The sequence below is a fragment of the Amblyomma americanum genome, chromosome 5 (genome assembly GCF_052857255.1).
Source record: "Amblyomma americanum isolate KBUSLIRL-KWMA chromosome 5, ASM5285725v1, whole genome shotgun sequence".
NCBI lineage: Eukaryota > Metazoa > Arthropoda > Arachnida > Ixodida > Ixodidae > Amblyomma > Amblyomma americanum.
This window is the reverse complement of record NC_135501.1, coordinates 183061334-183075661: the sequence shown is the minus strand read 5'-3', so window position 1 is coordinate 183075661 and position 14328 is coordinate 183061334. Positions and strand designations below refer to the sequence as shown.

The window sequence follows — 14328 nt, the reverse complement described above, 5'->3', positions numbered from 1 at the left end:
GATCACGTTTCCTGGAGCAATCGCTGCCATTTTCCGCCGTTTTCTGGGCACGTCGAAACATTACGCATGAGAAGGGGACATGTGTCCGACGTCACCAGGTCCAAGTGTCTGTCTTTGGATGCCGTCACCAAATGCAAAGATGTGAACAGTGGGTTTTAATTATTTTGCATTGTGTTTCAAGGAACGGAGTGGAAATTGCTGGCACGAGACTTAAATATCAAGGGCGACTTGCCCCATTTATAAGCATGGTTTGATCACATTGCAAAACGTACTCTTCCGTGATTTCAAGATGCCATTAGAGGCTTCTGATCTCTGCAATGACTTGAGTGGATTTTATGTCTAGCTTAGATGTGCTAGTGAGCCGATGGAGCAGCACAGGAACTGTCTGGCGTGTATGTTGTCATTTAATTAGTATTCTATGTAATCTGTCAACTCCGGTCACCGTTACAGGATGGAGCCATCCGTAACGCACTGCCCAACGACATTCGAGAGAATGTCAACATTTTCTGCAAACAAAAAACACTGCCGGTGAGTTTCTCTTTCCCTCATTGACGTAATGAAATTCGCATGCAGCCTTGCCGGTCATTTAATTCGAACCTTCTGGAATTTTTCCCCCCGTCATATTGAATAAGCAACAACGTGTTTTGCGGATTTCGCATTTTAATTATTTGCTAAAAGCGGCCCATTCACCGCATTTTTTACCTCTTTGCATCGCTAATGTAGACATCGCCTTCTCGTCCACAGATTAAACCGCCTCGGAATTAATTTTATCCGCAAATTGTTTTCACACAAACTTTTATGACTTAATTTGATTTGGGAAAAACAACACCTGAACCACACTGATCCCTGAACAAAACCTGCCTTATTGATGTACGGCTAATGGTTCCTGAGACATTAGCAGTTTCAACTGTCGTTGAGCTGAACGGCTGTTCAGGCTTCCATCTACTATTGAAACTTGACGATAGTGGACTGTTTATGCGAAACTGCTCAACTTCCAAATCACGTATCACACTATGTGCGGCCAAGTAATGGAAAAAAATTTGATATCCACGCTTTGAAGTAAAAGTTATCACCTTGACACTATTTTCTTGCGTTCCAAGGAAAAACTCTAAGGCGCCCGTGTGCTGTGCGATGTCAGTGCACGTTAAAGATCCCCAGGTGGTAGAAATTATTCCGGAGCCCTCCACTACGGCACCTATTCCTTTCTTCTTTCACTCCCTCCTTTATTCCTTCCCTTACGGCGCGGTTCAGGTGTCCAACGATATATGAGACAGATCATGCGCCATTTCCTTTCCCCAAAAAAACAATTATTATTATTCCGCGAAAGCGTTGTGCATTTGTATGCCAGAGGGCAAGTCCCCACAGAGTCAAAACAATGTAGTTACCTCATGTTTGTTGGCCGCACTTTTCTTGACCGCGATATTGATAGCGTGTTGGGATGAATTATTCTGTGAACTTTTTATGCTTGAGTGCATTCTAGACAGGTCAGGAATATTTCTTGCGATCAGAGAATCCATGGCAGCGGCAATGTCGCTGACTCGGCAGTATACGGTAGGAGAGCCGACCACTACGGTATCATCGGAACTGCCGATCGGAGTGTAACTGCACTTCCATTTGAAGTTCAATGGCAGAGGGCGCGATGTGTAATGCCGGCCAGCATTTGTTCAAGTCAATTCCCATTGGATAAAAGTGCTCGCGAATTTTTCCATGTAACATGGGTGCAACATGTCTGCACACCCCTTTAAATGACAACTTGCTTATCTCATCTTCAAAATTAGGGACGACATACATAACGATTCTTTGTGAAATTATGCACAACTATGAGCTATCGCTTTAGTAGAGAACTTCAAAAAATAGCTCCAGATTTTCGCTGCTTTTCTTGGGCCTCGTTCTGCAGTGCAAAAAATGCAAACGATATGACACTGCTAGAAAGACCGTAAGTACAACTAAACGTCATCATCGTCATCATCACCATCATTTATTTTTCCTTAAAGGCCCCAATGGAGCATTACATAAGTGGGGAGGGGAAACAAATGGTAATAACGGGTAACAAAGGTAGAACACAAATATAAATGGCAAGCACAAATAAACACAGTAAACGCATTGAAATTACCAAGACAATAAATAGGTAAATAAAAAGGCTTTCTACAGGAATTGAGGAGAGACACAAGCGGTCAATAGGCGTTTAAATTTTACTGAGTTTGTTTCATTGACAATACCGTCAGGGAGTACAATCCACTCGGATATAACAGTTGGCAAAAATAAATTATTGAAAGAGTTAGTGGTATCATTAATGCGCTGGACACTGTTGCACTTAAACAAACGTCGGGAGGATTTCAAAAGGGGCAGAATAAGGCTCTCACGTAATTGCGGGAAATTATGATAAAATTTGTCAAACAGGCAAAGTCTTGCTATCTTACGTCGTGATGACAGGGGAGTTAGACCAATGTAAGATTTGATATTAGTAACGCTCAGCCGAGTATCAAATTTGGATGTTATGAAACGAGCAGCTCGGTTTTGGACTGCTTCTAACGCCAGGATTAGGTATACTTGGGGGGGGGGGGGGGGGGGGTTCCAAATAGTCGATGCATATTCAAGTTTCGTACAGATAAATGTTTCATATGCGATTAGTCTAAGCGTGGGCGGACAAAATGAGAGAGATCGTCTAATGAAGCCTAGTGATTTGGAAATGCGTGCAGCAAGTGACTTGATGTGCTTTGACCAGTTCAGATTACTTGTTATTTCCATGCAAAGATACCTGTAAGATTCAACTTGCGATACCACGGTCTTGTTTAGCGAATATGAGTAGAGCAAGTCAGATCGTTTCCGGGATGCGTGCATAAACTTACATTTAGTCGCATTCAAATTCATGAGCCAGATCCTAACTTTTTATCCTAACTTGTTCGCCGCATTTAATTGAGTCGTTTTGTGCAGTACTGTGTAGGATACATCTACGTGTCCTTTTCCCACGTCCCAATTGGTTTCTTACAGTTGAAAGCCTGCAAAAAATATAGGACTCGCAAGCGGTCAGCAAGTATATGCCTTCTATGTTTGGCCGCTTTGATCTGCCCACAGTCATTCGAAGAAGCAAAGAATCAAATTTTGTTCAGTGTGGCAAACTATAGTTTACTTGAAGAAAACCCTCCAATGCGGAGTACAATTCAAACGAGAGAACAGTTACAATTAGCATTTAGCTGCTAGTTTCTTTTTTTCTTTTTAACATTGTGGCTGCGCTCAGGCAGCTCCTTATTGTAATGATTTCCTCATTTGAATTCCTCCCCCTTACACTTCTGAGGCTTCCCCAGAGCTGCTACACTAACACTGTTGCCGTTTCGACACATTCGTCAATTTGGCCTCAACTTGTGATCGTTGCTAACGGTAGTAGACAGTTTCGTTGGTGCAACGAACCATTCCCCTCATGTGTTGACTGTTCCACGTTACAGCCTCGGAGAAAAAGGCAGGAGAAACATATTTAGCGTTCACGAATAACCCGACGGCTGTGCTTGGGCTGGTGGTAATTTTAATTATTCCCCCGTTTAGACTGGTCCTTTAAAGGGCAAGACTGTATCCGTGCTGACCGAGATCCACATCTGCGTCGACAAGGCGCTGAAACCGGTCAAATGCCCGCAGAAGAACGGCGGATGCGGCCCAGCAAACTACTACCTCAAACGCGAAAACCGTCGTTCTCACGCCTAACACTGCACTCTGCGGAATGGTGCAGAAGGGTGAGTGCGAAGATGTCAGGTGATGTAATGATGGCATAATTCAGTAGTGTGGTGCACACGCGGTGTTCGATGCACGAGACATTCGCAGCGCTCGCACACTGATGTCATACATGTCACGCATATTAAGCCTTCATAAATTTTTCAAATGAAGGGCGGGCTGTCCCATGCTCAATGGACGTGCTGTCTCATGATCAAAAAAGGGGAAGCAGTTGTGTTAGCAACTCTTCGGTAAACGAAGTTTCCTTTCTTGACAGTTTTTTGTGACGTCATGTGCTGTGTAACTGTTCAGCCCTGCATTTCTAGCGGCTGTCTGTTGCTTGTTTAGGTCGGTTGTTAATTTTTTGTTTTTGGTTTTATGTTTATCCTTTTGCCGTTCTTTGGGGTTTCTGACTGTTTTTGCTGCATATGCTTGACTCTGCTTTTGCTACGATTGTTATTTGTTATTGGTTGTTTACTTTTTATTTTTGTTTTTTGGTTTCTGGCTGTTTTGCTTATCATGTATGACTCTGTTGTTGCTACGATTGTTATACACTGCTTTTGCTAAAAGATGGCCTCCTCCTTTGGTTTCTAATTCCTTATACCAGAATCTGTTAGTTTAATCTGCAGGGCTAAAAGTTTTCTTGTTTGTTATCCTGATGTAGCTGCTTTTTATTCCACGTGCTGGGTTCGGAGCGATAATGCGCTGATTATCATGCTTGAGCTGAATGTTTAAATATGCCACTTTTTTCGTGCAATAAACATTTGGTAGAGTGCGCATGTGGTGTCTCTTTCTTGTTAGTGCCCTTGTTTGCGCCACCGTTCATTTCACCATTTTTTATGACTTTTGCCGCGTAACGCCCATGTTGTTCTCATCTCATAGAAATCACCCAACAAGGCGTAGCATTGACCACTCACGGAAAACCAACTTGCTTAGACAGCACATCCATAACGAAGCGAACACCTGTTTCCGTCTACTCACCGCATCATCTGCATGGGATAAACACTAATTTGTTCCTTGGGCCAGACATTTCACGAGTAATGACACAAAAAGAGAGCACAATTTTCATCGTCTATTGTAATCTCAATGTGATCCAATTACACCGCAGTCTGAATCGCTCCGGCTCCGGCTACATCTCCTCTCTTTTCGCTGAAAAGTGGCATCGGTAAAATTAGTTGTCCTGAAAAAGCCAACGTAAACCATCGATTCAACAAAATGCCCGACCTTGGAGCGCTGCTTGCATCGTTTGTTCATTTCCCTTCTGCCCGTCACTGTTCAATGAGCACCGCTCGTAACCATGTGTGTATGCGCCCATACTAGTTCTATTCTTTCCACGGACTTTTCAAGGTAACCTACACCTAGTGACCTAACGTCTGATGGACAGTAAGGGTTGAACACAGCAGCTCGGGAAACAACTACAGCGTAAGATAAATTGTTCGGGTTATAAAGCTGGTTTTGCAAAAATCATGAATTTAACCGAGCAGTTACGGCACACCCTGAGCCCAAATCTCCGGAGGGAAATAAGAATCCTGTTATTACGAAGCGTATGGCATTGGGTAAGTTGTTCAGACATGCTAAAGTGAATAATGGCACAGCATCAAGTGACGAGGACAGCAGTAGAGCACACAGACGCACAAGCGCTTGTGCGTGTGTGTGCTCTCTTGCTGTCTTCCCCACTTGAAGCTGCGCCATTATTCCCTTAAGCATCCTGTTCTTTCCTCGGTGAACATTTGAAGGTTCCGGATGCCGAAGTGCCGGAGTGGTATGCTGCTTGAAAGTCTGTGGCCTGAAGGCTTTGGATTTAAGATTTATATAAAAGGCAGGTGCTCATTGGTGTGCAAGCGTGCACAGCAGCTGCACCTAGGGCATGAAACTCCTCATTTGAATGTGGTGCATGAATTAGACCAGAAACGATCCTCGTCGTGTGCAGTAGCTCCTTCAAAAGATTTTAACGCACCCGTGCCGCAGTCAGAAAACCCGCCGTAGTCAGTGCGAGCGAGAAACCCGCAGCGCGGCCGAAAATGCTCTTTGCTTGACGTGGCAGAGTGGCGCCGGCATGCAGTCACCGGAAACCCCCCTTGATTTGATCTACGCCATTACCCGACAGTATGTCTTTCTTTCTCAGTGCGGAACCTTCGAAGTATTTTGAACAAATAGACCAGTCAAACGACGAAGGACAGAGAAGAGACCAGACATACACTGCGAATGGATCAAACAACTGCACTTTATTCAAACAACTGCGTCTCCCAAGAAAACCAACCGAGCTTGCGCAGCTCAACAACCAAGTCGCACACACATTGTAAAACAGCGATTAGCAGCCGCAATGCCGGTAGTCACGAAACCCGATCTCGCCAATGCTATTCATCGCCTGTTTAAAAGAGGTATTCCGAGGCATAGATTGGGAACTGTTGGGGATTGGAATTAATGGAGCATACCTAAGTAATGTGCGATTCGCTGATGACATTTTCTTGCTAAGTGACTCTGTAGATGAACTGCAAAGCATGATCAATCAGTTAGACAGGCAGAGCAGAACGGTGGAACAAAAAATTGACATGCACAAAACCAAAGTAATGCTCAACAGTCTCATAAGGGAACAGCAATTCACAATTGGTACCAGTGTGCTTGAACGAGTAAGGGGATACGTATATTTAGAGCAGGTTGTGACCGCAGATCCGGATCATGCGAGGGAAATAACTAGCAGAATAAGAATGTCGTGGAGCGCTTATGGCAGCTAGGTTCTCTAAGATCGTGAATGGCAGTTTCCCAATATCCCTCAAGAGAAACGTGTACAAGGCATTACTTCACCAGCGAAAGTACGAGACACCAGGAGAAGAACTCAGGACAACGCTGGACAAACAACTCAAGTTTAACCGAGAAACGGCCAACCTAGGTAACCAGAAGAAGCATGCGCATCGACACACAAAAACAATAAAATACGTATGTGGCGATTCACCAAGGGGTGATACACGCTCCATATCTGGAAAACAACAAAATACACTTACTTTGCCTATCAAACTAGTGTGCGCACACTTATTCTTGGGAAATTAAATTCCTTGACAGTGAGATGCAAAGACGGTGCAACGTATATAACACCTGTACAGTAGCGGTACTCACCTGTAGGGCAGGAACCTGGAGAGTAACAAATAGGTTTAAGCTTAAGTTAAGGACAAGGCAGCGAGCTATGGAAAGAAAAATAACAGGTGTAACGTTAAGAGACCGGAAGCGGGCAGAGACGGTTGGGGATCAAACTCGGGTTAATGTCCTCCTAGTCGATATCAAGAGGAAGAAATGGGCTTGGGCAGGGCATGTATTGCCAAGGCAAGTTAATCGCTGGTCTTTAAGTGTAACGGAGTGGATTCCAAGAGAAGGCAAGTCTAGCAGGAGGCGGCAGAAAGTGGGGTGGGCGGATGAGATCAAGAAGTTTGAGGGGATACGGTGGCCACAGCTGGCAACGGACAGGGCTAATTGGAGATGCATGGGAGAGGCATTTGCCCTGCAGTGTAACAAAAAGAACTGTAGCGCAACCAAGACGAACACAAGACAGAGGCACACAGGACTAGCGCTAAACTTGATCTAACATTATTCACTGGCAGCGCAGCAAATATAAGGGAAAAAAACGCGATCACGTGCAGATACCAGGGCACACACACCACTATCAACAGAACCGTTCAAGATATGCCATCTCCGATTTGTATAGATTCACAGACGTATCGCTGACACAATATACGCCTCTCTTTCTTATATGAAATGCCTCCAGTAGTTCCCTTGCCCTAGTATTTTTGCTTTTGCCCAAAATCTTTATCTCATGAAACCGTGGTTGACGCTTTTTGCAGGACAGGCATCTATCCTGCGGCAAATGTTCTGCCGCTCGAGGGCAGTCAGAACACTCAGTGCAGTGCTGAGGAAGATGCGCACCACTTAGGTCATTCAGTGAGCGAACGTGCTCACCTGCCCTTTCATTTATACACCGCCCTGTTGATGTCGTGGAAGGTGCCCTGCTCGAGCATCCATATCTTGCCCGTGTTGCTCTCCTTGGTGGGCGTTCCCAGAACCACGACCTGAATGGTTTGTCCACACTCTCAAAGGTGGCGTTTATCGCAACTGTTGAGCTGCGAACATGTCAAGCAGAAAACGTTTGCAGGTTACTTGTGTTCATAAGCAATTATTTCGCCACCGTCCGGTCACCTGAGATGCCTGCAGGCGTGAGGGTAAGTGCATGGTTCATCGGCTGGTAAGAACGTACCAGGCGACTGCGACGCGACGCAACGTTACAATGAATTGGTTCGCCAGCAATCACATCATGTTTGCTGCTGACAGTAGGTGAAAAACAACATGCTAGAACGTTATCAAGAAGCACGCATTCGAGTTTTTAAACAGAAAAATGTTTGTAGCTTGCTACGATCGAATGCGAACGCCATTGCGCTGCGTGCTACAGGAAGATGTCTCTGAAGCGCCATTTCTACCCGTTACCGCACTAATGCCACCCACATGTTTCCGCGAAACTATGCAAAGTCACGCATCACACATTCAATACCATTTTAAAACTCCAAATTAAATATTATGCGTTAACCACAGTGTCACTCATTTCCCATTCATTTTGTGTAATGTATTGTACTTTCCTCATGTAATACTATTAGGGTCATCTCAGGTGTATGATAAAAACACAAATGAATTACCTACATCCGCATCTTTTCAGAGCTCACTAGTATTGACGTGTGAAAAGACTGAGAATATGAAAAACTTTCTTAGGAGTGAATCGCGCCGTGCACCGATAGCGACTTCTCCCACCCAAAAGACTGAAAATTGGGGACAAAATTAGGCGTGTGCCCCAGCCACAGGGACTGCCAAGACCGTGAAATCGTGCCCTCAAACAGCTTAGCGACCAGGACGCTCACTAAGCTACTTTTTCTCCAGAGGAGGCCACAACGAAATCTGGTAAAAAAAAAAAGTGGTAGAGGTTTAACATAGTTAAACCGAATAACCATGCGAAAGCAAATGTTCATTCTTCAATTGGAAGGGACACTTAAGCTTCGCCTTAAGGATATGGTGTGATATCTTTAGTGGAACAATGCCCATATATGCAGAATCACTCATTCTTTACTTAACATTCATAGACCACGGCGAGTTCTCATACCACTATCAGCGCTGTGGCGCAGCAATTAAGCGATGCGGGACAGCACTGGCGGGTAGAGTGTCGTTTCTATCGCAGCCATGGTAGGGACTGTGTGACCAATATTTCACTTCCCGAGAATTCCGACATGGTAACTAAAGCATTAAAAGGGCATGAACATAGAAAGAACCAGCAAGACACTCGCTAGACCTGCAGCTAATATTTTATTACGGGTCCGCGTTGTCTATCCGTGTGTTTTTTTTTTGCGCTAGTTACCACGTCGAGAATCCGTGAACCAACTAGCGCAATTAAGAGCCTTACATTCGCGCTCGAGACAAAATGACAATATTCTGGCTCGGGGTTTGGTACGTCTGGAGTAGCGCATTCGCAATAGAACAACTTACAGTGTGCGCCGCTTACGCGAGCAGCTTTCTGTCCCTGCACCGCTGCGCATCTTTCCTCGTATGTCCGTGCACTTGACCATGACCTCCTTGACGGCGACAGCGGCGCCGAGCGAGCTCCGGGTGACCAGGTGTCGGCCGCAGCCATGGCCAATGTCGGGCAGCGCATCGTACTCGGCTAAATAAAGCGAACCAATCGAGGCAGCAAGAAATCCACCGCTCTTCATTTTGCAGCCATCTTGCAACGTGCAGCTCCGCATCAAAAGCAGCACCGCAGAGTACTAGTGGTCCGAAACATTTGGCTCTATGCTTCAGTTTGCTACACTCGGGGCCTTAAAAAGTAAACGAAATGTTTTAAGGTTTTCAGGTGCATTATTCGCTGCTTATTCCTTAGTAGAAACGCACGTGACTAGACCACGGCAGTCACAAACAGAAAATTTCTGTTTTTTGCTTGACCGCGTTTCTGTTATTTCCAGTAACAGTTTTTTTTATACGTGGCAAAAAAAAATGTTCCTCCAGAATGCCTGTAATTTTACACACTTATTTTATAGGGAAGATTTCGCCTGCAGGAACCAAGGTTGTCCCGTTTGTGAGCTACGAGCTATGACGGAGAAACTGTCTTGAAGGACGGACACAATGCCTTTTCAAGTTTTGAGAAGCCTGACTTACCAGTGAGCCTTTCCTAACAAGTCCTCAGCCAACCACGCAGTTTCTTTTCTGGCGCATAGAGATACGGCGTTGCACGCTTTTCCAATTCTTTGGGCCATCACATGTAAGAGTCCATGATAAAGCATGGCTATTCCGATCTCTATTTCGGATATTATACTTTAGACGACTTTTCATGCACATAGAGGCTGTTCACACGTAACTGAATGCGCTGTATGGATCCTACAATCCATTTCCGCTTGTCAGTGCCGCAGTTCACACGACTACCAAGTAACCACACATTTACCAGAGATCAGGTTCGCGTAATTACTACGCTCTCTTAAGTTTACGGCGTCTGAATAGAAAGAGCATGTCACATAACAGCAGAACAGGAATCGAGAATAGCACAAATGGAGGCGAGAAAAATAAGGGCGCATAAGCTGAGCAGAACTCACATTTAGGATTTGGAGGCTTCCATAAATTATTTGCTTGTCCCGTGGTGAAGACAGTATGCGTTTTTGGCCAGTGGGTTTGAAAGCTAAGTAGCGAAAAAATGACGACACACTTGTGCAACGCGGGAAAACCCGGCACGGGGGAATGTGAACTTCACATATTCATGTCCTCGAGAAGGAAGCGGAACCCCGTTCTAGGCAACCCTCAATGGTGAGCAAGAAGAGTTCAGTTCCACGCCCACAGTGCTCCGGACGTCTTTCGGTAATCGCACAGTGATCCTCCGTTGCGCAAAATCCTGACACACGCGAGGCAGGAAATTAACGCGTGAGCTCTAGGTTCACGCAGGATCTTCCGTCGGAGCTTGAGTCAGCCACAAAAAAAGAAGGGCATGCCAAGTTTCGTGTAGAGTGGTAGCGAAACTTCTATATACTAAAGCACATAGGTTCAAAATGGACGGAGGCGTGTAATGCGGAGCCAACAGAATCTTCAAAGTGAGTGGACAGCAAAACAGTGGCGTCATAATTAAAAACAAAATACATGACGTCACAGCACGCATGTCGCTTGGCTGGAAAAAAAAAGATGGAGCGGCCTGACATTCAGCGCAACACACGAGACAAGGCCGAAGAGAGAAGAAGCGAGTGCTGACCACCAATCCCCCGTCGTGGGTATATGGCATGCCACAAAGGCAACAACAACAACCAAAACAATTTTGAGATAGTCAGCGTTCGTTGTGCCTTCTTTCTCCGTCCTCGCATCGTGTGTCGCACTTAATTTTCAAGGTGTTAACCTAACGGTAAGATCATCTATTAGTCTTAATGCCAGAATGAAGCAGCTATTGGAGATTGGCTCTATGTTTTTGAGCTCTTTTAGAGTACGTCAGTTTGCGAAAGGCGAGCAATGAGCAGCAACAGAATTTCGTTTATTTTTTCTTTTATAGAAAGAAGAAAGAGTGCACATTTTTATTACAAGCCACATTTTATTTAAAAACCTGGACACACAAACCAGACTGACAACAATGAATCAATACGAAGTCGCTCACCAAACGCAGTAGACATGTTTAAAACCTACGCGCGCAGAGCACGATCACTACAGTTGCCTGCCATATACAAAGGACATATGAGTTCTGTAAGTAGCCCGGCAGTTTCTGACAAAAATTAGGGTTTGCTTTTAGAAAACATAGAGGAGAGATATTTTCCCTACTACAATGAAAATCGACGCAGATCACATGAAACATAACACGACACGTTCACACAATGAGGAAGCAAGACAAGGTACGCCAGAATGAGCAAATACGAATGATGACCTTATAGTCTGTAAAAACATTAAGACAAGCCCTTGCGCCAAGAGAGTGCTTAGGAAGTATTTAGGAAGGGGGTAGTACAAATAATTCGCGCTCATTGGTACATCCGACTGATGACACAGCACAAAACAGTTAACAAGGAACACAGTTAGAAAATCATAACCATAAAAACACAACAAAAAAGTGAATCAAATACTCATACGCAATTTTATGCCCAAAGTAATTAGAAAAAAAAATATTGTAGCAGTAACCATAAGTCACAATGTCTCGCAGGCTGCACCAAACAAAACCAGGTAACTTTAAAATTTTTACACAAATTTGCACAACACAGCATAATTATTACACAAATGTGAATAGCCTTTCCTGCCTTCCTTGTCGAAGTAGAAGCACTAAATATTAACCCCAAGCACTCAAATCCGTTCCAGTGTAGCAAAAAAAACTTGTTTTTTGCATTTGTAAATTATTAGAAGGCCATGATTTCCACCAATATGCAGTTCTTGCTTCCGTTAAAACTGTTCGTTGTTAGGCCTTCGAGGTAGAGACACAAAACGGGGTCTACCAAACATCACCTCTCAGAGGCGTTGGAGTAGACGACGACTTGAAATCTTATCTGCAATTTCAAGTTAAGAGGAAACGCCTGATTGCTTCCTTCCTTTCAAATATTGTACGCAAAAAACGCCATTTTCATTGTCTGTTATAATCCTGTTCCCGCGTGCTGTACGCCACAAAATGAAATTGCTGTTATATATGATTGACTGTATAACGCGTTTGTTTCTTGCGCCGCAAGCCCTTCCGAAAAAAAAGATATAGTTTTTTTTCCCCCTCAGAGGTTGCAGAAGCGATTTGTCCTTGGTATTGTGTATTTGAAGTACTCCTTTTTTCCCATCTTATGATTTCCAAAGACACGTAAAACTTATGTAAGAGAACCCTTTCATTTGTCTTTTGATTGTGCAATTAAAGTTTCAGGACAGTACGAAGAGAAAATATTTCTGGGCAAATTAATCTCAATGAAAGCTTTTGAGGGTTCAGCCGGTGGCACTGTCCATCCATGCAAGCAAATCAGGTGATTGACCTTCGATGCCGCTTGGGGCTTCCTTCGGGATATTCATCACTGCTGCAGGGACAGCACGCACCATAACTTGCCAGAAGTGGCGAGAGTGTGTTGTTGGGGACGTCCTCGATGGCGGATCCTAAAGACTGGACACGTGATCGACATCACAGTGATTCGACGCATTTTTAATGAACTAAATTCCCCAACTAGGGTCCTGGGGATTGGGGACCCTATTTAAGCAGCGATCTGGCATGTGATCAACCAGCTCCCGAGTCACTCTTTCGAACTATGTAAAAGTGTAAATAAACCCTTTCAGTGTCTTCTCCACCTCGAAGCCCATCTCGTCTCTTCGTCATCCCATAACAACAGACTCCAGATCCGGAACCCGTGGACATCGACCTTGGCGAGAGACGGCACAGGCGAACCAGGGGCCCACATCTAACAACTGGCGGCAGCGGTGGGATCGAAGCGCCATCCCCCAACACCGGTGGCCTGCTACGAGATAGAAGCCCCATCTAACAACTGGTGGCAGCGGTGGGGTCGACCATGCGGCGTGGTGTTGCTTCTGTGGGTGAGTGCTTGGACTTTGCTTGAGATTCGCCAGGCTTCAAATGTTCGGGTTAATGCTCTGAACTGCTGGAATCGAGGGAAGTTGATCAGTGAGACGAGTGTGTGTAGCTCACGTCAACGGTTGTTCAGCAATGTCAAGGCTCAGAGCAGCAAACATGGATCTAATGAAGTTGCTAAGGACAGATTTGCTGTCATTGTGCAAAGAGTAGGGGATAGAGGTAGAGAAGAAGATGAAAAAGTCAGACATTTGCACATCGCTCTTGGAAACCGCCGAGGAAGAAACAGTTAGCGATACGTGGGAACTCCTCAAAGCGGAGCGAAAGAATGACGAAAATGACCGAAAGAGGAAAAAGGAGGAAAATATGGGCATCGTAGATTGTCGATGGTCTCCTAGATTAAAGCATTGGTCTGCAGTTCTTTGTAAATAAAACCACACATCTCCACAAAACCACATTATCTCCTAAAGAAATAAACGAAGCACGGCACAGCACAGAGCCAGGTAGATGTGTGAGGTTAGGAACCCTGCGGGGATATAAATGGCTGCCGCAGATTGGAATCAGTGGGAAAAGTACTTTGTCTTTCAGTCGACAAAGTTGGGATCAGGATGATGATATCCGCCTTAAAAGAAAGACTTTAAAAAGGGTCAAATTAAATCCCGAGATCCTCTTCCGCTAAACTTACACCTTATGCAACACTCTGTGGTCCTTTCAGGATGTACTATGCGGTGAATGAATGAATGAAAAATTTTATTGGTTCCTTTAGGAAGTAGTAGCGGTAGAGGACGAAGTCTTCGTCTTGAAGCTTGGGTCCTCCTTGGCCGTGGGTGGGCCCCTAGTCCAGGGCTCCACTGAGTCGGGCCACCTCGCTTGCGTGTGCTATGAGGGCCCTTTGGACCCCTAGCTCGCAGCTGGTGAGCCGGCTCTCCCATTGCTCCGCACTTGGTGTTTTGTGTTTTTGAAATGCTTGATTTCTTCCGCACTCCCATGTGACATGATATAGTCTTGGTTATGCTCCGCACCACGGACAGTTGGTGCTATACTGTGTGGGGAACATCTTGTTTAAAATGTATAAGTTTGGGAAGGAGCCTGTTTGCAGT

At 44.9% G+C, this 14328-nt stretch overlaps 1 protein-coding gene across 1 annotated transcript in view; it reads left to right on the top strand.

Moving 5' to 3' along the window:
- LOC144133128 (ribonuclease T2-like) overlaps window positions 1–3888 on the top strand; it is a 44088-nt gene extending 40200 nt beyond the window's left edge. The window contains exons 9-10 of the mRNA XM_077665989.1: window positions 451–528; window positions 3541–3888. Of these exons, the coding sequence (XP_077522115.1) occupies window positions 451–528; window positions 3541–3696 (234 nt within the window). The 3' untranslated portion in view covers window positions 3697–3888. The remainder of the gene's footprint in view (window positions 1–450; window positions 529–3540) is intronic.
- Window positions 3889–14328: the final 10440 nt, after the last annotated feature.